The sequence below is a fragment of the Bos javanicus genome, chromosome X (assembly GCF_032452875.1).
Source record: "Bos javanicus breed banteng chromosome X, ARS-OSU_banteng_1.0, whole genome shotgun sequence".
In the NCBI taxonomy this organism is placed as follows: domain Eukaryota; kingdom Metazoa; phylum Chordata; class Mammalia; order Artiodactyla; family Bovidae; genus Bos; species Bos javanicus.
The window spans coordinates 14,573,241-14,599,412 of record NC_083897.1 but is presented as its reverse complement, the minus strand read 5'-3'; the positions used below and the strand labels follow the sequence as shown (position 1 = coordinate 14,599,412).

At 41.3% G+C, this 26,172-nt stretch overlaps 1 protein-coding gene across 13 annotated transcripts in view; it reads left to right on the top strand.

Annotated features, from left to right (window-relative positions):
* The window catches only part of ENOX2 (ecto-NOX disulfide-thiol exchanger 2), a 289,405-nt gene that overhangs the window by 166,237 nt on the left and 96,996 nt on the right, over nt 1-26,172 (top strand). The window contains exon 1 of one of the 13 annotated variants that reach the window (XM_061408054.1): nt 21,856-22,453. The exons of the other annotated variants lie outside the window; for them this stretch is intronic. Within the exon in view, the coding sequence (XP_061264038.1) occupies nt 22,360-22,453 (94 nt within the window). The 5' untranslated portion in view covers nt 21,856-22,359. Of the gene's footprint in view, nt 1-21,855; nt 22,454-26,172 lie in introns of those variants that run through there. 13 annotated transcript variants of the gene reach the window in all.

Below are 26,172 nucleotides of genomic sequence, written 5' to 3'. Positions count from 1 at the left end.
TACTTCTTGTTCACCGTACTTTCTGTTACATCCATTTATTTAAATTAAACTTGAGCAACTTTTTAAGCCATGATAGCAATTTTAGTGTCATTCTCTCAATGACACTAAAGCTGCTTCTAGTCTATTAGCCAGGAATAGCTGGAATGCCCCATCCCAATTTGTTCCAAATCAGGCACTTAACATTTTTAGGTAAATCATTTTCCATGCCTTAAAATTTCTGTCATCTCCACAGAGGAGTCAAGCAACTATTTCCCATCTACATACTACACATTATTTCTAAGTTGTTTAAATCTTCAGACAAATGAATAGGCCCCAGCTTCATGAGCATCTGTGTGATATGGTGGGATAGAAATCAGAAGAGAAACTGAAAGAGTGAATTTAATTTCAAGATAATTGTTGGGGACCTTGAACAAGTCACTTAACCTGCTTCTGTCAAATGGAAACCACAGTTCTAGCAGCATGCTCCCTCTCTGGTCTGCCCTTTGCCCTTAGATCACACACCTTGATTCCATCCCCTACTTCCTTCTAAACCTTTGAAATGCTCTCCATCGAATTTTCTTGGTTGTCTTGGAGACATTTTCCAGCTTCCTTTTCCCATTGCCCACCTTAGCCAACTGGCCACTCTTCTGACTGTTGTAGGGGGCTGCTTTACAAGTGCTGTGGGCTGCGTACAGAGATTCTATCTTTAATATTTGGTGCTATGTGTCAGATTTTCCCAGATGATGAATTCAAGATGTCTAGGTCTGCTGTAACCCTGAATCCTGAGTATCTGGCTCTGGTTCCCTGGATCCTGTACCTAATACTTTCTATTCCTGGGTGACCTCTTTTGAGTGGTCAGACCAGTAAGTGTAATTGAATAATACTTCAGGTAACAGGATTGGGGTGATCTGAAGGCTATGTAATTTGAAGGCATTTCATGGGTGTGTGTGTGTGTGTGTGTGTGTGTGTGTGTGTATACAAGCAATAATTTAATCCCTCTTACTTGGAAGAGAAAAGAAGTAGAAAATATTCTTTATAGATTTGATATGTCAAGGAAACTGCTATAGGAATCTACAACACTGATTGTAACTTAAGGCAAATATGTGAACTAAATCCACATAGTTAGCCTTGGTCCACTGTTCTTCTGAAAATCAGGATGCTGTCTGTTAACTAGGAGTGGCTGCCTATCTTTAGCTAAAACTTCCCTTTTTTCCCATGTGTATTTTGCCTCAGCTATGTAAGCCTTTTAGACTCCTAAATTAGGGTGTTGTTGAACATTTGAAGACTCTTTAAAAGGTTTCCTGTTGACAGACTATGATAACCCATCTCTTCAGAAAACTACTTTATGGAGTGTGTTAATACTGGCAAGCTATAGGAAGCATTGATTCTCTAGGGCTTTCTGGGTCTAGCTAAAGTCACTCACTTGGCAATTGTGAATTCGTCAACCCTTTTGAATCACTTAAGGGACTTCTGTAGCCATGGCTTTATCTGTGGCAGGTCTAAGGTTCACTTTGGCGAGCTGGCTGGCTCAATATAAAGCATGTCCCAAGTATGGAGTGGGAAAATTCTCAGACGAAGAAGCAAAAAATAGGAAGTTCCAGTGATGTCTCCAAGCCACCTTAGTCTCAACTTTGGAGAGCAGCAACTAGTAGTATAACCTGCATTGACCCAGGAGAACAGAGGAAATAAGATTAATTCTCAAGGCACATGGGACTTGAGCCTCCTGTATTCTACACTCCAGAGCAGAGTTCAGTAAACTCTAGTCTGTAGGTGAAATCCAGCCAACTGCATGTTTCTTAAATAAAATGTTATGGGAACATAGCCATGCCAATTGTTTCTATATTGTCTCTGACTGCCTTAGCACTACAGGTGCAGAGGGGAGTAGTATGACAGAGGCTCCATGGGCCACAAAACCTAAAATACGTATGATCTGACCCTTGAGAGAAGCTTGCCAGCCTCTGCTCTAGATTAAAAACTGGGGCTTGAATGGAAATATAAAAGTTGCTTGGATTACAATGTCCAGTGAAAACAATTTGTAAGTTGTATAGCTACAATCCCATAATACTTTTTAAATAAAATAATTTTGCTGTGTATGCTTGTGAAAAGTTCAGACAGTAAAGAATTGAAAATCACAACACCCAGAGAGAACACCTATTAACATTTTGGCATATACCTTTTCTGGCTTTACGGCCAGTGTGTCAGTTTTCTTAATAAAAACAATTGAAACATTGTATATACTGTTTTGTAGCCTGATTTTTTTTCACCTATTAACATATCTTCGTATCTTTTCATGTCAGTAAGCATAGATCTACATCATTATTCCTACTGGCTACAGAGTATTCCATTTATAAAGATATCATTTAATTTATTTAACCACTGCTCTGCTATTGGACAGTTGGGTTGTTCCTAATTTATTTTCTTCTTATAGCAATGCTGTAACAGACATTCATCATATGTACATCTTTTCACACTTGTATTTTTTTATATTCTTTTCCAATTTTTCAGACATCATAAGTTACCTTTATGATGTCTGAAAAAATCCTGCAGCCCCTTCTAGGGTAAATGGATGTTTCCATAAATGGCAAGAGATTTCAATTATATTAATGTAGACACAGAGCCAGAGGGACTAAGAGGTCACCTTCCCTCACGGGTAGGTTGAATTAGTGTACCCACCTGAGATCATTAAATAACAGCTTTGCCACTTAAAACATGTGCATCTCAATAGGTTTTTGTGAAAGCTTCTAGTCACATTAAATATTAATGACTGAGGGCAAAGCATTGCTTCAGGAGAACATAATGGCCCAAAGGAAACTGGAAGGCTCTATTTAAAAAAAAAAAAAAAAAAAAAGTAGACCAAAAAAAGCCCCACAGCACTTGTAGCAGGATCAAATTTCTGATGGAGATAATAGAGCTGGCAGTAAGAAGAGAAGGTGAGAAAGGCAGGAAGGCACTATGCCCTGAGGAAATGGGCTGAACACACAATACGCTCAGAGGCCCGAGAAGCTCCTCTGTGCCCCTAGGGCATGATTAAGGGAGACAAGAAATGGGCACAGAGGTGGCACTATCCCTGGCCAGCTCCTATGAGACAAGCACATCCCAATTGCCACAGCAGGCATTCACGTGAATGGGGTTCTTCGTTCACCTTCAAATGCCTTAATTCAGACTTCTTGGAGACATGTCTGAGGAACTCTGCTGATTATACATAGACCACCTGGGCTGGGCATTTTTCAAGGGATTTGGTAAACAGGGAACCAGTGTGTAGGGAAGCATAAAAGTCAGTGTTAATCAAATTGAACAGTTTAATGACATCACAGAAAAGAAGAAAGCAGTAAGAAAGACTATTGTGTCTATTTGAAAATACTCAGTCAGTGGTAGAAATGCATTCTGCCTGTAGTGGTCCATCATCCAGACGGAAAAGAAGACTGGGCTTTAATATTCTGCACAGTCACTCAAGTGTGAACAGTTAGCCTTTACAAATGAGATGTCAACCCTCAGCTGGCCTTTGCCCAACACTTTTCTTCCAGGTTGCCTGAAGTACTAGGTGCCATCCATGATAGGTAAAGAAATGTCCAATTACCCAGACACAGGGAGGCAGAGAAATTTCTGCTTTTTTCCTTGTCAGGCCTGTGATCCTCAGTCTTTTCTGTACATTGTCTTCAAGAAGAGAGCCGTCCTATGACTGCCTTCTTTCTTCTTCAGAGGCCAGCCAAAAGTATACTGTTTCCTCTGAGATCCCCTCTGCTTAAATGATCTCAAAGGAGGCTTCTCCAGTAGCAGTCTGGGTACCAGCAACAGAGCTGTTTGGAGGGCTTTCAGGAACTTTACTGATTCTAACCCAGAGCTTTCTAACCTTCATTAATTGTGAGAGCAATAACTAATATCCCAGTGAGAGGAGAAGTACTGTGTACGCCTGAAAAGCCTGCCTTGCTTTCCTACACTGAGGGGATGTCGGCAGTACCTTGGATAAGCCTGCCAAGCTGGAAACCCTTCTGTAATCTGGGATACATATCTGAACAGCATTAGAAACAACATGGTCTATCTACTCGGCTTCTTCTATCCACATCTTTTTTTCCTTCCTTTTTTTTTTAATTTAAACTTTTTTATTTTGTGATGATTGAACATTCACATGCTATTTGTAAGAAATAATGCAGAGATCCTATACAACCTTCACCCAGTAACATCTTGTAACACTGTAGCACGATCAGGATATTGACATTGGTTCCATAAAAATGCAGAACAGTTCCATCACCACATGATCCTTCGTGTTACCCTACCTCCCTCCTGCCACAACCACCACTAATATGTTATCCATTTCTATAATTTTTGGCATTTCAAGAATATCGTATAACTGGAAGTATACAGGGTGTAATCTTTCTGAATTGGCTTTTTTTTCACTCAGCGTAATTCCCTTCAAAATCATTCAAATAATGGTATGTATCAGTAGTTGATTGTGTAGTATTCCACTGTATGGATGTGCCATAGCTTAACATTGACCGGTTGACAACATCTTATTTTTCTAGTTGTTTTTGTTATTATGAATGAAGCTACTATACACATTTATTACATGGTTTTGTGTGAACATAAGTCTTCATTTCTCAGGGATGAATGTCTAGAGTACAATCGCTGAGTCATTTGCTAGGTGAATATTTAATTTTTTAAAGAAAATGACAAACTTTTCCAAAATGATTATACCATTTTAACATTACCACTAGCAACGTATGAGTGATTTGCTCTCTTTACGTCCTCACCAGCATTTGACGTAGCCAATTTTTTATTCTTTTCGCCATTCTGAAGGTGTGTAGTAGTCTCGCATTGTGATTTCAATTTGCATTTCCCTAGTGGTTAATGGTTAATTTGCTTCCCTGGTGGCTCAGTGGGTAAATAATCCTCCTGCAATGCAGGAGACGCAGGTTCAATCCCTGGGTCATGAAGATCCCCTGGAGAAGGAAATGGCACCCCACTCCAGTATTCTTGCCTGGAGAATCTCATGGACAGAGGAGCCTGGTGGGCTGCAGTCCATGGGGTTGCAGAGAGTTGGACACGACTGAGTGACTAAACCAACCACCACCACTACTGGTTAATGACCTTGAACATCTTTTCCTGTGGATATTTGCTACTTATGTATCATCTTTGGTGAAATATCTCTTCATACAATTTGCCTAGTTTCTGATTGTATCATTTTGTTTTTCTTTGTTTTTCTATTGAGTTTTAACAGCTTTTTATATACTCTGGATACTTGTCCTTTGTTAAATCTGTGGTTTGCAGATATTTTCTACCACCCCTCAACATGCCTTTCATCTTCTTAACAGGGTCTTTCACAGATAAAGTTTTAGTTTCGGTGAAATCTAGTTTATCAATTTTTCTCTTTATGGGTCATGTTTTTGGTGACAAGGTTAAGAGCTCTTTGTCTATCACTAGATCCCAAAGATTTCCCTGTTTTTCTCCTAAAGTTTTACATTTAATGTTTAAGTCTATGTTTCATCTTGAGTTAATTTTTGTATAAGATGTATGACTTGGATCAAGTTTCTTCCTTCCTTCTTTCCTTTCTTTCTTTCTCTCTTCCTTTCTTTTTGCCTTCAGATGTCCAATTGCATGAACAGCATTTGTTGAAAATCGTTGAATTGGTTTTGTACTTTTTTCAAAAATAAATTATGAATATTTGTGTGGGACACATCTTTTTTTACCTGTGACAATGTTACCTCTGTCCTCATCTGCAAAAGTGATTAAAGAGAACAAGCCAGCCAAGAATGTTAAGCAAATGTGCTTTTTAGTAAATAATACTATAAAAATAATAGTAGCTAATATACATGGAGTGTTCCCTATGTGCCAGAATCTTTACATACCTTATTTTATTTATTCCTCACAACATCCTATAATGCACATACTATTATTACCATTTTTCTGATGAGAAAACTCAGAGAACTTCAGAGAAGTTCTTCAGAGAAAAACTTCAGAGAAGTTAAGTACCTTACTCATAGTTAGTGGTGAATCTGAGAGTCAAACCAGGTTTTGATTCTAAAGCCTGTCTTAAACAACTAGGCCATCTGGATACCAATTCTTCATGTGGCAGACTATCCAACCACCTTGGGTAAGAACCAATACTCTAATCTATAATCATTATAATGAGAACAGAAAAGATCTTATTACTGTTTGGAAAGTGATGATAAGTTTGTACTGGTTTATAGTAACCCCTGGTTTATATAAATGACCTTCTCATTCTTGAGGAAGAATGGGGCAACAACCCCTACCTCTCACCAATTCCACCTGTCCTTACCAGCTGCTACAATATAAACCATCAAACTCCTCTGAGACAATGCTCCTTTCTCTGTTCCATCTTGGCTGTGTGATCCCTCTGTCTGTATGTGTGTGTTTACATGTGGGGGAAAAGAGGAAAGGCTAGTGAAGATTTGCAGGGACTTGGGCCAGGGTCAAGATTAGAAAGAGCAAACAGAAGAAGGGAAGTAGAGACTAGAGTTGGACTGATTTTCTGAAACTTCAATTTGTTAGTTTACTAGCAGGAGAATCGTACTATGTAAAATTACTCAAACTTTCCTCTTTCACCCACGTTGCTTGGGATCTTCATCCAAACATGAACCTATTGGTGCCCTGGATGATCAAGAAGACCAGCTGGAACCCCCTCAATGACCACTCTGGCTAAACAATCTTTATTGAAAGCTGCTATGGCTCCAAATGCAGTTGTAATTGTTATGAGGCCTCAGACACATGGGAAGTGTATGGAAAACTTCCTAGCAATTGAGCAGGCTGGCTGATTAGCTAGGATGCTTTTAGTGTCTCTAAATTTGATCTTGGCCAGTGCTTTCTAAATTCTCCAAAGATGACCTTGTATCATGTAAAGGGAACATTTTTGTTGATGATCAGACCTTGAAATTCACATTTCCTTATTCTCTCCTAGTTGCTTTCCATTTTGCATTCATTGAGCTTTGGGGAAGCAATACTGTAGTTTGAGCTATTTGGAGGAGTGGGGAAGCACAAAGGCATAAAGAGAACAACAGTAGAGAAAGGTAGTTGTTAATTAACAACACATGTTTTGGAAAATGCTTTATTAAAATTCAGAAAGAACTCAGCTGCACAAATCCATGAGTAATATAAAAATTATGATGGTGTTCTGTCACTGGTGAAGACCATTCCTTCTCATGGCTCTTGGAAAATATCCTGACACACCAATCCCAAACACCTAACTTCTATCCTGGTTTCAGAAGTTTTTCCAAAATTCGTGACATTTTAAGCTGTCTGGCTATAATGGCTATAAATGTATCCATGGAGACCCAGGGGGCAAAAAAGGAAAATATTTTATCTCCAGAAGACAATCTTGAGCTTTGAAGAAGGGTTCTGCGGGCAATGATAGAGATTTTGAGTTTAATATTCATTGTTTTCTTAAAGAAGGTGGTCAATCTGAGGCTATCATTACAAATACCCCCTTATCCCTTGGAGCACTTGAGCTATAGACCTTCAACTACAGTTTGAACTAGGAATGATCCTAAGCCCTTTGAGTCTCATTGCCTAAGCAGTCTTCAAGATTCCAATTGCCTTTCCTTTCTGGCAGATTCTTTCCTCCTCTTTGAGAGAATTCTAGCAGTTGAGAGGCCACAGGCACTCTAATTCATTTTCTTGTACTGGAAAGCAAGACCGAGAAGTCATCTCCTGCCTCCTGAAAAAATAAGATATACTTTTCTCTTTAGAAGTTTGTCTCTGAGGGAAAAAAGTCATCCTCCCTATCTTCACTTCCCTCCTAGAAGCATCCCTTGCCCAAGGAATCATCTTACTTTTATATCTGGGGAGAGGGAGTGAACTGTATCAGTCTGGGAAAAATTAGGAGAGAGAAACCACACAGTAATTTAAACAGAGGAGGTTTACTGTAAGTATTAACAATAATTGGGGATTGGCTAGTAAGAAGTAAAGAGAACTGTAAAGAATGTAGGAGTAGCAAATATTAGGAGCAGCCACTACACCCTATGACTGAATTAGAGCACCCAAGGGAGAACCCTTTCCAAAGGGATAGATCCAGACCTTGTAGGAGAAGGCACAGTTGTGGTTCAGTGGATAGCAGAGAATGGCTGTGGGGCTATGGTGGCAGAACTTGGTGGAATTCTGACTCCTGGAACTTTCTAGAAATCTTCCCAGTGGAACTTTTGGAAAATCTACCCTCTACAGTGCCAGGGAGTGCTGTTCACAGAAAGGTATCTCTGAATAGGCACTTCACTACAAAACTTCCTGAGGGAGGGGTACTGTGCCAAGTTGCTGGGTGCTGCTGATTAGCATGTACTACAGAAACTACATGCCGGGAAATGTAGTGCTAGGAAAGCTGCGTGAGCTGCTAGAGACAGGCACTGGGGATGCTGGGTTGCTACAATGCAGGAGCCTGCCAAGTGAGCACACCAGCACCCTGCAGCCAGGACAGAAGGTTCTTTCCTGCCAAAATGTCTCTCCTGTGCCCCCTTTGACAAAGCTTAACACTGTGCCAGCTGGCAAAGGTAAAATATATAAAGGACCCAGAACTCTTTACATGAAGCAAGCCATAAAGGGCGAATTTGAAACTATGAGGCAATGAATCAATAACTGGCATACCAACCTAGCTCAGATAGTAGTAACTCTCTTACATTGTTAGTTCCTAGCCCCAGTTCCTATGCTGAGTGGTCTTTCTTCTTCTTACATTTTGGGATGAGGAGATAGAAATCAGTTACCTTCTCACGCCAGTCAGAATGGCTGCTATCAAAAAGTCTACAAACAATGCTGGAGAGGGTGTGGAGAAAAAGGAATCCTCGTACACTGTTGGTGGGAATGCAAACTAGTACAGCCATTATGGAGAACAGTGCGGAGATTCCTTAAAAAACTGGAAATGGAACTGCCATTCGACCCAGCAATCCCACGGCTGGGCATACACACCGAGGAAACCAGAATTGAAAGAGACATGTGTACCCCAATGTTCATCGCAGCACTGTTTACAATAGCTAGGACGTGGAAGCAACCTAGATGTCCATCAGCAGACGAATGGATAAGAAAGCTGTGGTACATATACACAATGGAATCAGTTCTAATGAGGTGGATGAAACTGGAGCCTCTTATACAGAGTGAAGTAAGCCAGAAAGAAAAACACCAATACAGTATGCTGCTGCTTCTGCTGCTAAGTCACTTCAGTCGTGTCCGACTCTGTGTGACTCCATAAATGGCAGCCCACCAGGCTCCCCCATCCCTGGTATTCTCCAGGCAAGAACACTGGATATATTAACACATACATGTGGAATTTAGAAAGATGGTAACAATGACCCTATATGCGAGACAACAAAAGAGACACAGATGTTAAGAACAGACTTTTGGACTCTGTGGGAGAAGGCAAGGGTGGGATGATTTGAGAGAACAGCATTGAAACATGTATATTATCATATGTGAAATAGATCACCAGTCCAGGTTCAATGCATGAGACAGGGTGCTCAGGGCTGGTGCACTGGGATGACCCTGAGGGATGGGATGGGGAAGGAAGTGGGAGGGAGGGTCCGAATGGGGCACACATGTACACCCATGGCTGATTCATGTGAATGTATGGCAAAACCACCACAATACTGTAAAGTAATTAGCCTCCAATTAAAATAAATTTTTAAAATGGCAAAAAATAAAATAAAATAAAATTGGATTAAAAAAAAAGAAATCAGTTACCTTTTGTCTCCCCTTTATCACCTCTCCCTACATCTTGTGTAACACCAGCCCACGGGAAAATAGCAGCTATAGCTCTATCTCCACTGATCAACCTCTCCTTCTCTGATTGCTAAATTCAGGTTACCTTCAACTCTCCACCTACCTTCACTGTCCCAACTGGGATGGGGACAAACATTTACTTAATGTCTAACACATAGCCGATTGCAGTAGAGGTGGCAGAGTTCAGTGCTTAAAAGTATGGGCTTTCAGACTTCCCTGGTGGCGCAGTAGATAGGAATCCACCTGCCAATGCAGATGCAATCCCTGCTCTGGGAAGATCCCACATGCTGCAGAACAATTAGGCCCATTCCCTGCAACTACTGAGCCCTTGCTCTAGAGCCCAGGAGCCGCAACTGCTGAACCCATACACCGCAATGGAGAGTAGTGCCTACTCGCCTCAACTAGAGAAAGCCCACATGTAACAACAAAGACCTGGCACAGCCACAAAATAAATAAATAAAATAAAATGAGTTCCATGTAACAGCACCCTCAGCAACACTAAGGAATTTACTTATTAAAAAAAAAAAAAAAGCATGGGCTTGGGAGTCAAGTGTGGATTAGAATCCTCACTCTGCCATTTACTCCCTGTGTGATCTTGGGCAAGTTGCTTAACTTTTTTGAACCACCATCTCTTCAACTGTAAATGGAGATAATCATACCTGCAACTCAAGAGTGTTGTGAGGATTAGGCATAAGTAATGTACCAAATATTGGATGGGCCAAAATGCCAAATATAATGCCTAACACCTATTGTTGTGGTTCAGTCGCTCAGTCATGTCTGACTCTTTGTGACCCCATGGACTGCAGCATGCCAGGTTTCCCTGTTCTTCACCATCTCCCAGAACTTGCTCAAACTCATGTCCGTTGAGTGGGTGATGCCATCCAACCATCTCATCCTCTGTCGTCCCCTTCTCCTCCTGCCTTCAATCTTTCCCAGCATTTTCATAAAATGAGAATCATAATAATACCTGCCTCATAAGGCAGTTGTAAGTATAAAATACATATAAAATGCTTAATGCAGCAAGTTACACAGGAAGATAATTGAGCAATAAGTGGTAGCTCTACATAGAGATGCACCTATCAGGCATTGTGCTATATATTTACTTTACATTCTTTCATTACTGTCTTATTTCCCCTTTGTCTTCCCCACACTCACCCTCACTTCCCTACTTCAGTGCTTCTGCCTACGGAAAGCACAGAAACAATATTCTTGACCAGCTGACTGCCTGCTACTCTCGTGAGCAAACCTAGACCACGAGCCAGACACTCCTCTTCAGCCCGAGGCCCTCTTGAGATGGATACAGAAGGGCTTAGTTATTCATTCTGGCTTATGACAAAAGGTCTCCATCCCTTGGCAAAAGAACTAATTTCCTTAGTAGTTACACAATTGCTTCTTTGAAGTTGGTTACACACCAAGGGAAGAAAGAGCCAACTCACAGACCTCTAAATCATCCTAAAATCGAAGTCTCATTCTACTTCCAGTCATTAGAGAGAGACTGGGAAGAAAAAGGAAATGAGACTAAATCTTGTTGGAAAGAGCATGTTTTTCTACTGTCGGAGCAATATGCCCACAGCAGAGCACAGACCAAGTGACACATACAAAACTCCTTCTTTATTGAAAAAATGTCAGGTATTTCATAAGGAGCCATTGATACTCATGTATGAATATTTGGTTTATTACATAAGTGAAATCCCTGGGTAAGTTGGAAGCTCATGCAACTTAAGAGCAGGCAGGGATACATGTAAAAATTGGAGAAGTCTGTAACTGTCTAATCAGTCTCTCCCACTGGGCATGCTTGTTATGCTATGCTATGCTAAGTCGCTTCAGTCCTGTCCGACTCTGTGCGACCCCATAGACAGCAGCCCACCAGGCTCCCCTGTCCCTGGGATTCTCCAGGCAAGAACACTGGAGTGGGTTGCCAGTTCCTTCTCTAATGCATGAAAGTGAAAAGTGAAAGTGAAGTCGCTCAGTTGTGTCCAACTCTTCGCGACCACATGGACTGTAGCCCACCAGGCTCCTCCGTCCATGGGATTTTCCAGGCAAGAGTACTGGAGTGGGGTGCCATTGCCTTCTCCAGGGCATGCTTGTTAGAGCTTTTCAAATCTATGGACCTCAAGCCATTATTTTCAATGTATATTCTATAGCCGTCAATCCAACCCAAAGGAGCCACTGATTCACAAAGAAATCCCATACATAAGGGTAAGGGCTTTGTTTTGTTGGAGATCTCTTTATAGTACAGTTGATAAGGAGTGAAAGGGTTATTTCTGAGATATTTCCTAGGAACTTAAAAACACTTGTAGCAAGTCCTCTGCCTCCAGGCTACTATGCAACATGCCATTTGAAACTGTTCATTAGTGTGCACTCCAAGTTCCTTTGTATGTCTAACTTGCAATCTGAGAGGTGTCCCAGAAAGTAAAATATACGTGATATTCCTGAGCTTTTCTTTTCTTTAAAAAAAAAAAAATTATTTGCTTTTTTATTTGGCTGTGCCGGGTCTTAGTTGTAGCACGCAGGATCTTCAATCTTCAATGTGGCATGTGGGATCTAGTTCCCTGACCAGGGATCAAACCTGGGTGCTGTGCACTAGGAGCATGGAGTCTTAGCCATTGGACCTCCAGGGAAGTCCTTTGGGCTTTTGTTTTAAACATACATTTGTGAGAATTCCTACTTTGTTGGTTTGTATTTTTTATGTATTCCTACTCATTTGATTTTATGACTAAGCAAGAATTTTGATACCCCTGCAATTAGGCTATGCTGAACATGTTCCTTCCAGGCAGAAACTGTGACTCTAACTCATCCATTTACCCAGCCTATACCTAAGGAAATTTGCCACTGGCTTCTACTCACAATATCTAGTAGAGCTGCAGCCATCACCTCAAGAGAAATAGGAATCAGTCACCTTGCCAATTTCCCACACATCCTATCCAACTTTCTGAGCAATTTCATTAGCATGCCTACGAAGTAAAATTAATGCTAAATGGCAAAGACAAGTCTATCCAAACTGAGGCCTTGGAATCCAGCCAATCCCCACAGAGAAGCAATTGCTATTCATTGTGACACAGTGAGTGGAAATGTGCAGGTAGGGATAGATGACAATGAGGTGCCTAAGCAGCTACCGCATGTTGAAGTGGAGTAGATCTGCCAGCCAGAGACCTGGATATTGGATTAGCACAACAAAGGGTTTTAAAGGGCACAAAAACATGGCACTTTTATTTCCATTGCTTCTAATGTTTTGAACAAAGAACTCCCTGTTGTCCAGCTGCTGCCACTTAAAAATATTTTTCTTTTGCTTTCTGTACTCAAGCAGGAGACAGCCAGCCCAGCTACTCAGTCTCCTACTCTATGTCTCTGCTTCTCAGTTACCCCTCCCTGGCTTACCTTCCATTGCATGGGGTGGAAAAACTATGCACGATGGGGTCTTTTCTCTTTTTAAGCTCAACACATCACTGAGAGGCATTTTTAAATAATAATTTCTTTAGAAGAAAAAAGCATGTTTAACACATAAAAAGTGATTAGAAGTTCATAAAACAGAATAAGAGGACATAAATGAATATTTCTATAGAAAGGGTTTTTTGTGTGTGTGTGTTTTTTTTTTTTTTTTTTTTTGTATTGTGGCTTAACATAAGGAATAACTTTTATCACAATGGTTTCCTGGAACATTAAAACAGATTACGTAAGAAGACTGCAGCTGTGGGTAGGACTATCTGCTTATTATGCTGCATGCCCCAGTGAAGGTAGTCCACAACCTCCTGACTGATATTCAGCCAGTATGCACTAGCTGGGCATACTAGTTTTAAAATATTCAAAAGCTTCTGTTCCAGTTGGTAAATAGGTATTGTCAGGTGCCCCGTAAGTGATCATCAGCCATTCCTGCTAATAGATAATCACTGTTCAGATACCTCCTAAATGACTGCCTGACCCTTCTGGTATCCTCCAGGCTTCCCACAGTCTAGCAATAATAAGTTGACCTCTGGCACAACAAGGGATTTCCTGGGCCCTGGGGACGCAAAGAGTCGGACACGACTGAGCGACTGATCTGATCTGATCTGATCTGATTCCAGTGGTGAGGTTCTATTTGGTTACTCATGCCATACTGGTGTTTGAATACTTTGCGTATCATCCCTAATTCCCCTGATCTTATTCCTGTGACTTGAGATCGTTTTTATAGACAGAACCAACCGGCTAACCAGAGAACCCCGATTAGAGTTTAATGCTCTTATGTAGGCTAAGATCAGTTAGTGAAAGAAGAAATTAATTTAGAAAATATTAGCAAGATGAACTTGAAAATCTGTATAAAAGTTGGGGAAAGCATTTTTACTTTAAAAAAATAACCAGTAAATAGTGTGCGCCACAATTATTGTCAGGCATTACAGTGCTGTCAGCAAATTGAAGGAAATAAAACTCCACTGCTTGTCCATTCACTAGGCCATATTCCAGAGCATAGTTAACAGTATATAAGGTACCACCCTGCCCTCAAAGTTCTTACAACCCAGCAGAGGATATATCGCAGGTACCCAGTTAATTATTCATATAAGTACTGATAACCATTTAGAGAATCATACTAGCGTTAAGTATGTCTTGGAAAGGTACAATGTCATCATACTTCCTGTTGTACAGGAGAACCTCCAGAGAACCTCCAGACTGGAAAATGTTCAGTTCCTGTGAGAAAAAATAAAAGGGGGTTCACTTAGATAAAGCCAGGCTATCTCTGTAGTATTAAATTAGTACTGACTCTACAATGATGAGTAATATTTAATGCTACAAATTCTGACTACTAAAGAAAAACTTATTGAAATCAGTCCGATGATGCAAAACAGACCATTGAAGGATTCCTTCTGCTCCTATGATGGAAACAAATTGGATAATTTTGATTCCCTTATCATCCTCTACAAAATTATATTTGCTAATAGAATACAAGTATCATTGGTAAAGAAAGAAGAACAGAGATGAATCATTATCATGAATGTTCAGATAAAGAGCATCTGTTCAGAAAGTTACATTATTATATTGCCTAAATAAAACCAACTAGAATTTCCCACAGCAAACAGTCAAAGGTTTGTGTATAACACACTTGTTTAAAGTGCAGTTGACAGAAACACTTACTCCTCCTGGGTCCTGCTGGAGTTGGGACTGCTGTTGGAGAAACTTTCTGGAAACCCAATAGAAATTCTCCTCTTTGAAGTTCTCAGCCATCTCTTAGCCATCTTCTTAGTTTGTTGGTATCCATTTGACTCTCTTCATTTCTCATTAGCAGTCTTCTGCTCCAGACATCCTACCACCAGCTCAAATGGGAAGGGGAATACAGGCTGACATGCCTGATACCATCATTAACCCACTCACCTTCCAGCTTCATGCTGGGGTCTCTGGCACTTGCCAAATGGCTTCCCTGTGTGAGAAGCTCATAGGGATTGAAGATGCATCAGTGGGAGGTAGGAAAGGGGCTTCCTGGGTGTCAGACATCACATTTGTCTTACCCTTGCCTCATTCACTGTATCACTTCTCACTGAGTGCCCACTGTGCACTAAGGGTAGCCTCTTTCACTTTATTCCTAGAAGTCTATATTCCTTTCCTTTCCCACATGTTTTTGGCCAACTCACCAGTATCCTGAAATTCATCAACCTCAATTCTCCCCTCTAATGAGCTTAAGTGGAATTTAATAATCCCTGCTAATTTGTCTTGTGACTCTGTCATATAAATAAAAGCTATGGACTCTAGGTTAGATTATAAGCATCAAATTAATTTTACTACAAAGGTCAGGCTGCTGTCCTGGTGTTCTGTTGTGCTTGAAGGTGAGTCACTACGTGCTTAACAAAAGCCTTCCTATCTGAGCTGTATTCAAAACAGATTTCAAGATATAGCCAGACTAAAAAACAGACATTTGAAGATAAAGAGTGTGTACTCTGACCCCCTGGAAAAAGCAAGCAGCTACAGTGATTTTATGGATATATATAATACATCATCATCTCTAAGAGATGATAGGCATTAAGCTCAGCACTTCTTGCTCCCAAAGCAAATGTCTACTCATCTTTTCCACCTAGCCGCTCATGTCAGAGGAAAGAAATATTTCTTCCCAAATGACTTCTAAACTTGTTTGCCTGAGAAATGCTGCCCCTAAGGAAGCCAGGCTTATCAGTGGAGTTTGGCTCAAAAAAAAAAAAAACAAAAAACCACATAATCGTATTCAGATAATGGCAGATACCTCCATCTTGGTTCCATTTAACCTTCATCTCTCGTTGTAATTTCCTAATTGTTCTCTCTTTCCAGGGGCTTCCCTTATAGCTCAGTTAGTACCTGATGGCTCTCTCTTTCCAGCTCACCTCTCTTGGCCAACCCTGTTGTGAGTTCATGCACTCCTGATGCATGTGTCTAATATACTCATCAGTTCAAGTTCTACAAGTAACATTCATGTAATAATAACTTGCCATTTATATTCCTGGAAAAATCCAAAGATGGTCTCTGAGGCTATCAGGTCACATCCAGGCTATTGTCAAAGCTACAATACCTTGAGGCTATAGGGAATGGGGTCACCAACTTCTTAGAGTATGACAATTCCTTTGGGCATAATTGTGGTCTCTTTCAAATTTCCTTAAAAGAGACAGCAACTGTCAATTTTCTATTCCATAAAATAGGTCCAATAGAGAGAGTTATGTGCGTGGATGCTCCATCATTTAGTCATGTCTGACTCTTTGCAACCCCATGGACTGTAACCCTCCTGGTTCCTCTGTCCATGGGATTTCCCAGGCAAAAATATTGGAGCAGGTTGCCATCTCCTACTCCAAGGGATCTTCCCGACCCAGGGATCAAACCTGCTTCTCCTACATTGGCAGGTGGATTCTTTATTACTGAGCTACCTGGGAAGCCGCAGAGGGGGTTATAGTCAGATTGCAATTCTGAATTTAATTCTTCTCAATGAGAAATTTGCAAGTAGACCTAGGGAAGCTCTATAGCCTGTTCTTTACAATGTTCAAGTTTCACCTGTGACAGTCATACTGCTGACCCACTGTGTGCAGGACATGTGTGTTCAGTGGTTGGGTTTTTATTGTTTTTTTTTTTTTAGTAATCCTCATCCCCTGCGCATGTCTCCTAGAGCCAGTGTTGTTTGTAAGAAAGGTGAGATGTATAGCCTGAGGCTGTGGAGCAGAGAAAGCGGGAATTGAAGTGGCTCAGGAAGGCATCATCTGGAATAATAATGAAGACCAACTAAGTCACTAAAACAGATCCATAATGCTTTTTTTTCCCCCCTCAGGAAAATTCAGTCCCTCTTTGCAGATAGCCTATGAGGGGCCTCACATTCCATCTGGACAGGCGCACAAGTCAAACACCTTAATTTCTGAAACAGAATGACAGCTTGGCCCGTTTTTATGTCTAATAACTAAAACATGTGGATCTCTCTTCAGCCCACAACAGACGATCTGCCTTCCATGTGCTCACCAGAGCACTCCATCTTGAATTATCTGCACTGTAGCTGTATATTGGGACAGACCAAGCAGATGTGCTGGCCCAAGAAGTGCTGTCTCCAGGGAAGCAGACCCTATCATCAATGCAGTTTGGTTCAGAAATGAGATGATCATATTCAAATAATGGCAGACACATCTGTCCTGGTTCCCTGGAACCTCATCTGTCTTTCTTGTGTACCCCATGCTCTCTCCTGTTCACCTCCTTTGTGAACCCTTTGTGAGTATATTTATTTCTGTTGGAAATAGCTAATACACTTGTCAGCATAAGTTCTCCTGGTGACATTTATGGAGGAACTTACCAACATCTCACCATTCAGATTTTCTCATTCTTTTTCTCTAGCCAGTAGGACAAAGAAGAGCGTCACTTTATTCTTAGGGCTTTTATAGAAGAGTCTTGTTGGTCTTCATTTCATGCGTGAATTTGCCCACCCCTACCCCCAAGTAGATTATAAACTCTCTGAGGGAAGTAACTGTCTTTTGTTTCTCTTGTGACCCTCTCAGACTAAGAAAAACACTAAGTACCACTCGTTCATTCATGAAACTATTCAAATGAACTCTGCTGGTTTCTGGATTCCAGGGTACTTTGTTTTTTTTTTTTTTTTTTTTTCTTCTCAGAAGTGAAATTTTACTCTGATGTTGTATTGTACTCTGCCAGAAGTAAAAATGTACTCTGTGGTTCTGTGCTTTGAGCTACAACCATATATCCCATTCATAGTGGCTTGAGGCATCTACACTCCTCACAGTAGCTGAGAGAGTAGCTGAAAACTCTGACCCACTACATTCAATAGGTCCTGCCAGCTTCGAAGGAGCTGCCCAAGGCACTTTGCCTCTGTTCCTCGCCTCTCTTTCTAAACCAAATTCTGTCATGAAATGGTCATGCTGCCTCCGCTAATTTTCACTTAACCTCTCCATGCCTCCCTGTTTTCTTCAAAAAAGCCCATCCATATCGACCTGCCTTCCAGGGATATTTTGAGGACATACTGCTGATAAGAAAACATTCTGTATGAGAGATTATTGATGACAGTTGTTTTGTGGCCACAGAAAGAGAGGGCAGTCAGCAGTACTTGGGGGCCATGTTTAGCCACCCAACCACCCATTATCATTAGTACTCAGATTGATTCTAATGCATCATGATAATGCAGCTTGTAATCCACATATAGGGGGGTAATTTATTGTCAGGTGGTGATTGTTGGTAATTACAAGCTGTTTGAACATATTCAGAACATAACATAGGTGTAGACATCTCTTGTTTTCCTTTCTTCCTCTGTTTGCAAGTCTAATTTTATACCCTTCTGCCTATCCTATTTTCTCCTTTTACACTTTATAATATAATATTGTTTTTATTCTTTAAATAAGCTAGTGCCTCGATGAACAGCTAGAATACCAGGAACAGATTTGGAAAAGCAGTTTAAGTAGCCAAGTCCAATTTAAGAATGGTGGTGGATTTTATCACTCAGCTTTATTAATGGACCTCCTTCCCGCTGTATTGCGTTTCTTTCCCTAGTGCATTGATATAAAAGCCCTTGCCTCTCCCATTTACCCCTTTGGCTGGTGTTAACTCATTCCTGGGCATCTGTTGCCATAGCTGCAGCCACCCCTCAGCTGGAGCCCTCTTGCTAGCCCCTGCAGAGGCCATGCTGGGCTGGCCTGCTTATTCCAGGCGTCAGCTGTTAGGCGAAGGGCAAGAGCTTCATGACCTCAGAGGTCAAACAGCCTCAAGGCTGGGAAACGCGTGGGAATATTACAGCGCTTTCCCCCCCTCATCCCCTCCTGGGCGCCCAAGCAGGTAGCCCAGCACCATATTCAGAAGATGATCGATATTTCCCCTTTGTTGTGTGAATCTCTTATTTCCACACCTGCGGCAGCTGTGGGGACTATACACAACTTGTGTCTGTTCACTGAAATAATTGCCAACAGTTTTATGGAGCGTCTCTTGTGTGTATTTTTGCCCATTTACAGATTTGATTATATCATTTGCAGAATGGAAACGTGGCTTTCCACTGCTTATTCTCATTCTCATAGATCTTCAAGAAGAGAAGACCCTTTTAAAAACAAAATGGTAAGGACATGCACATGGTTATGTTAATATCACACAGGCAAAAGTCAAGACCTTCAGGAGGTTCCTCAGGCACAAATTGACCAGGTGATGAACACATCGTGTACAGATTGTTGTTTGAGTCACCAGCCGGCACCATCCTATAAGAAATAGTTCGAAAGAGAAAATGTTGGATACCTCTAATGTGTGACTACTTTCTGCCCTAGGCTTCTGCACTAGGCCAGAGCAAACATGACTCCCACACATGCAGCTTGGGCTGGTTCAGTGGGATTTGAGGGAAATGTTCAAAGGTGGAAAGATTCCACATAGACCAGTAGTATGGAGTTGGAAAGGAAATTTTAATTTTGTCTGTGCTGTGCCAGATTTGCCAGACAGGTGGCAAGGATAAATCTGTGGATTAGCTCAAGACTCTCAAAAATTCATAACCATCTAGTCTTTTACCTTGATTTTAACAGGACTGATGTTATAGCATCAACAACAGCAGCAGAGCCACAGCAACATTAACGAGTAACCTTGATAGAGTATCCTCTACCTTTCAAAATATTCGTACAATTAATATCTCTTGTTTAACCATCCCACCAACCCTGTAAAATCAATATTATTGTTGTCTGTGTTTTTGAGATGAGGGAACCAAGTCATATTAAATGACTGGCCCAAAGTCACATAGCCAGCAAATTAATAAAAGTCTTCTAACTCCAAACCCTGATGTACAGGCAATACACACAGCCCTATCACCCTGCTTGCTAGCCCACTGCCACCACCATGTCCCCAAAACTCTGGGTAAACAAATTAAGACCCATGCAGAAATTCACTTGAAAAACAAAAGTAGCCTTCTTACAAAAGAATTAATGACTTTCCATATGTGTGCATGCTAAGTCGCTTCAGTTCTGTCCGGTTCTTCCCCTTGGACTATAGCCCGCCTGGCTCTTCTGTCCATGGAATTTTCCAGGCAAGAATACTGGAGTGGGTTGCCATGCCCTCCTCCAGAGGATCTTCCTGACCCAGGGATCGCACCCAGGTCTCTTCCGTCTCCTGCACGGGCAGGCAGGTTTTTACCACTAGCACCACCTGGGAAGCCTGACTTCCTATGTGAATTCACTACTAAATGTTACCTTTGTTCATAGATTACCAGTTACCGGGCAACCTGGAGGTGGATGGGGGCAAGCCAGGGAGCTCATTGGAATGTGAAGAACAGCACAAGTTAAAGCTCCTGGAGACTGAAGAATCCTTCTGAAAATCAGATAAAGCATTCTGAAGAGACAGTCATTATGCATAGTAGTACTATAAAGATAAGTAAGGAATAATTAAGACAAAATTCAGAATAGTGGTTATCTCTGAGGGGAGATGGAAAGAATTAGGGGAGGGGCACATGGTGGCCTTTAAAGTTAATGAATGCATGCGCGCTCACTCAGTCATGTCTGACTCTTTATGACCCTCTGGACGGTAGACCACCAGACTCCTCTGTCCATGGGATTCTCCAGGCAAGAATACTGGAGTGGGTTGCCATTTCCTTCTCCAGGGGATCTTCCTGAGCCAAGGATGGAACCCACGTTTCTTGCATCTCCTTCATTGGCAGGCAGATTCTTTACCACTGCACCACCTGGGAAACCCTTAAAAGTAATAGTTATATTCTTTTTCTTCAACTGCCTGTTGTATATACAATTTTAAGTGCACCATTTTTTTTTTGGCTTTTTGTTCTCTTTTTTTAAATTGGAGGATATTTGCTTTCCAATGTTGTGGTGGTTTCTGCCATACAAAAACATGAACCAGCCCTAAGTATATAATATCCCCTCCCTCTTGAGCCATGAATCATTGTTTTTTATACTTCACATTTGTCTCTTATAAATTCCTCTTTGTAACTACTCAATATATAATTTTAAAAAATAGAAAAAAGTGTGAGTCAGTGGAAAAATAAGACTTGATATACAGAAATCAGCTGTACATTATAAGGAACACTGCTCTTGAAAGCTAGGCACACTTCATTTTTTGTTTTGTTTTGTTTTAGGTGCACTTTGATAAAATCCTTAGCTAGCTATGACAGTGTCTTCCAACGACATACCAGTTAGTTTCTCAAGATGTGATTTGTGAGGAGGGCAAGCCTTCCCAGAATTTTGCTAGGGTCGCTGAGCGTTTCAGCTGCCTTGCCCCTCGCCTCCCCTCCCCTCCTTTTTGACAATGAACTTCTAGCTTCTGGAAGAGGAAAGAATAGTGGCATGGTCATTTGGGAATTTGAAGCTAAGTGCTTGAACTGTAACCATGGATTTATGGGTTGTTACCCAAAGACATATCTTTATGGCTTTCCTTGGTGTTGCACCTGACAGAGAATGCAGTGAACAAGTGGGCTTGTGTATTTATTTTCGTCACTGGTTGGTTTCTCTCTGGCCAATCTAGGCATGCTGTAAGCACAGGCTGACAGGAATTATGGCTTTTCTTCCATGTGGAAATAAGTGGATAAGCAAATACTCCCAGCCTGATTTTCTTTCCAATTCATTATTTACACAGAATTCACCTTGTGTAATCATTTTCAAATCAAATTTGCTCTACCAGTCCCTGTAAGCTTTGCTCTGGAGATTGTCACCAACCTAGACATCTTTTATTTTTTAACTGCTTATGTCTCTTCCATGTTAATACCAACTTAAAAAAGAAAGAAAGAAAAAGAAACACGAATGGATTAAAGGTAATGTCACTAGTGGCCTGGAGATTCACTCAGGAAGAAAATTTCAGTTACAGCAGAAATGGATAAAAGGAAAGAAAGTCAATAACTCACATGTGTTTGCTATTTGGACTACTATTGCTGTATTAAAATATTCAGGAGAACTATTGAATTAAATGGGGAAAAATACGTCATATATAAGATAGATTCCAGGAAAGGCACTTTTATGAATAGTGTTCCAGAATCACAAACTGCTGACCAAATCACTTGCATACGAATTATTCCTAGAATAGGCTGATACATAGAGTGGGTGTCCTCTGCCCAGCTGTCACACAGGTCCATGCTGTGACCTCCCTTTCTAACCTTCCTTTGTCTTCCTGGAAAGCTGGCCATGAAGAGTAACCTCTTCTCCTGCCTACCCCACTGCCCCCAATCCTGGTCACGGATAATTGAGACGTGACACTAACTTATTGTGCTTTTCCTCCACCGTAGGTGAGGTGATCATGAGAGAAGAGCCTGGATACAAATGCCATTCATGCTTTTGGAGAAAAAAAAGCAAGTGGGTTTTGGCAGCAGGTCTGATGGGTTTGGAGGAAGGTAACACTGGAAAATCTTTTGAGGATTTTATTAGCAGTACCGCTTTTAGAAAATGCATCAATCAAATAAGAGGCATATACGTTAGTCCTGCTGTTCTTTCTGGCAGTGCTGTTGGTAAAGAATTGGTTAAAGAGAAGCCATCTTCTTCTTCTTCGTTTAAATACATTCCCCACTATTATTAATGGCTGGTTCCTATACTGGTACTTTCCTGTTCTTTTCCCCTGAAGTAATCAAAACACTCCCCTCTCTCCTCACCCATAATAGCCCCTGTTTTCCAAAAGGTATCAGAGGTAATGCCCAGTATGGTTAATGTATTAATAATGATTACTAGTATTCTGCTACTACTTATTAAGCTAGGCATTGCAGTGGGGCTTTTTTTCCAACATATCTTCTCTTTTAATCCTTACCACAACCCTATGAGATAGGTACTTGTTGTTCTCCTCATTTTTCAAATGTGGAAAATGAACAAAGTCACTTCATTAGAATCATGCAGCTAATAAGCTGCAGGCCAAGATTAGAACTCAGATGTAATCCAAAACCACGATCTTAATCATTGTTACAACTCCATTTTTTCTTTGCTTGAGGTCATACAGCATTAAGGGTTGAGAGTTTATTATCCTTGGTCTGGGCAAAGGCATGAAAGGAGTTGTTGAAAGTGTGTTACAGGTTTCCAGAAAACCTCAGTCATTTTGAAACATGAAGGGAAGTGGGGACAGTGTGACGTTCTGTATAGTAAAGGCTTTTGTTTCCTGATTATTTTCAAATTGAGGTGGAGTTTGAAAACTCAAGTTGGGCTGGCCTGTAGAGGTAAAGAAGCCAGAACGGGGCCAGAGTTGCTGGCCCAAAGCAGAGCCATTAGTCACTGCCTGCTGTGGCTGTATGTGTATATATAGCATTGCCCTTAATATTCGAGGATCTCTCTGCTGAGGCAGCTAGTTCTCAAGCCAGAGTTCCCATTATCAGTAGGATTTAACACTTGACTTGTTTATAGTGCTCATAGCCAGTGTCCCACCCCCTAACTTAGACCATGGCCTTGCAGTTAGTGACTTGCAGTGCAAGTCAACAACATACTTGAATACCCATCCTCTCAGAGTCCCACACACTGGAGAACACAAAATGACTCCAGTTTAACACTCTACTTCTAGGAGCCAGGAGTAATAAGTAAACAGATACAGAAAATACTCTCCACTCATACCCATCCCCCCAAACAAGAACTCTTTCTATTATAGGTTTTAGACTTAGCACAAATACAGCCTTATCTGCTACACTTTTAAGATACCCACAGTACCATAATTGACTTCTCTCTCAAAACCCACTTTAAAATAATCTTCTCCAGCTTAGCATCACTTCCTCTATGCTCCCCTCCCACCTCCACCACCACCTCTCATACTAGTAGAGTAACTGCCTCCCCTTTCTTCACACCCATTTAGCCATTATCAAACAATAATTTTGTTTTCACGTTTGTCTCTCCCATTACTCTATGAGCCCCTCAAAGAGCAGAGAAACATGGATTTTTCACCTTGGTACCATCAAATGCTACATGGATTTAACATGTTTGTTAAATTAATATTCAGAATGTATCCTGAAGCTCTGCCATAACCTCACTCAAAGATTCGGGTTGACCACATGTGTTGTTTTCACCATTCTTATTTACAGATGAGAAAACTAAAACTCTGTGTTTTGCAAACGTGTAGTGGGCATAAGAGTTATCTAGGCTGCTTGCTCAACAGGCAGATTCTTGGCACCACTCAGATGAAAGCCTCAGCCATGGACCCTGGAACTTGGCTGTTTAGCCAGCACTCCAGGTGATTCTGATGCACATGATTGGAACGCACTTGGACAAACACGGGTGTAAGCGATTACGGCACCACAAGTAAATAGTGGAGCCGGAGCTCAAACTCAGCCCTCCTAATTCCAGATCTAGCCCAGGCTATATTTATCTTTGTTTTACTCTATCTCCTATGGCAAGGAAGTGGACTGAAACATGTTGGAAAGATTTTCAGCAACAAGGGCTAAAGCAAAACGGCTTGTGGATTAACCTCTGGGCTGTTTATTTGTTTTTCCTCCAAGAGATCTTGCCAGACTTCCAACAGCCTAGCTGCGGGGTTGCCAAGTCATCTCTTACGCAACTTACCTCAGAAAAGCATTGACCACAGAGCTTTGGGAACTTTCAGTTTTATGCTTCTATTTTGTTCTTTCTCTACACACCCACCTCCACCACCAACCATGCCATTAACCTAAAGAGCAGGCTCAGTATCTGAAATGCAATTAGTTAATTAAATAGTAAGATTTCCAGTTGAAAGCCGGTAACTACACTATCTGGGATCAGACAGTAATAGTCATGTGTCTGTCTCAAAACCAGGAAAAGAAACGTGTGGCTTATCAGGCAATTAGTAGAGATGTTAAAGGAGCTGGTATCTAGTAGCATTTTTTGTGGCCCAGTTATGCTTCTGGTGTTCTTTATGTAAATGTTAGGTGAGGGAATACGTGGAATGTGATGATGCAATCCTAGGGACTAGAGAACCACGGTCAACCATTCACCCTTGACCAGTGTAATATGAGTTCACTGGTATCTCAGAAGCCCAAGAAGCCAAGAGTGGGGAATTACGGACCTCAGCAAAGCCCAAGACAGCCTCTCTAGGACAGCTCGCCTCTGCTTTTACTGACAGAGGAAGCCCTCCAAGGTTCCCATCGTAGAGCCTGCTGGGACTCCACCACCCTTGCCTCCGACTTCAACCTGTTTTCCTGGCTCACATTCAGCTCATCACATTGAATTGACAAGGACTATCTCTGAGATTCTTCAACTCACTCATGCCAAATCACCCTGAAGTAACTAAGGAGGCCCCTGCTCCAACTTAGGGAAGTGGGAGAAGGGACCCCCACACAGCAGCCAAATAGTTTCTTTCTTATACAGAAAAAAAGAAAGGTAATGATAAGGGAAGTGGGGTTAAATCACGACTGAGTACTTGGTCTGTGTCAGATCTCAGGTTCTGCGTTCTTTATAGTGTGGTGATAGGATATAGCTCAGCGGCCAAAAGTGTGGGATCTGGAGCCACACTGCCTGAATCTGAATTTCACCTCCAGCATTAACTCCATCTGGGACCCTGGGTAACTTCCTAACTTCTTTGTGTTCCATTTTGCTTATCTGTAAAATGGATCTAATGATAAATCTTACCTATCTCATAGGATTGTTATGCAGATTAGATGAAATAACTCATATAAAGCCTTAAAACAGTGTTTGGCATATAATAAGCACTTAATCAGCTTCTCTGGTGGCTCAGCAGCAAAGAATCTGCCTGCAATGTAGGAGACACAGGAGACTCGGGTTCCATCCCTGGGTTGGGAAGATCCTCTGGAGGAGAGCATGGCACCCCACTGTAATATTCTTGCCTAGAGAATCCCGTGGACAGAGGAGCCTAGCGGGCTGCAGTCCATGGGGTCGCGAAGAGTCAGACACGACTGAAGCGACTAAGCATGCATTCACACAAGCAAGCATTTAATCAATATTAGGAATCAACATTATTATCATTAGCTTAGTACGTGAAAGATAGATACCATTATCTCTAACTGCATGTGAATAAACAGGCTAAAGAGTTTTCGCAACTTGCCTAAAGTCACACAGCTGGTAAATAACAGAGCCAAGACTTGATCTGAGATCTGGGCCCCAGGTCTGTACTCCTCCCACTGTACCCTGATCCCTTCATAAATGTAGGGTAAAT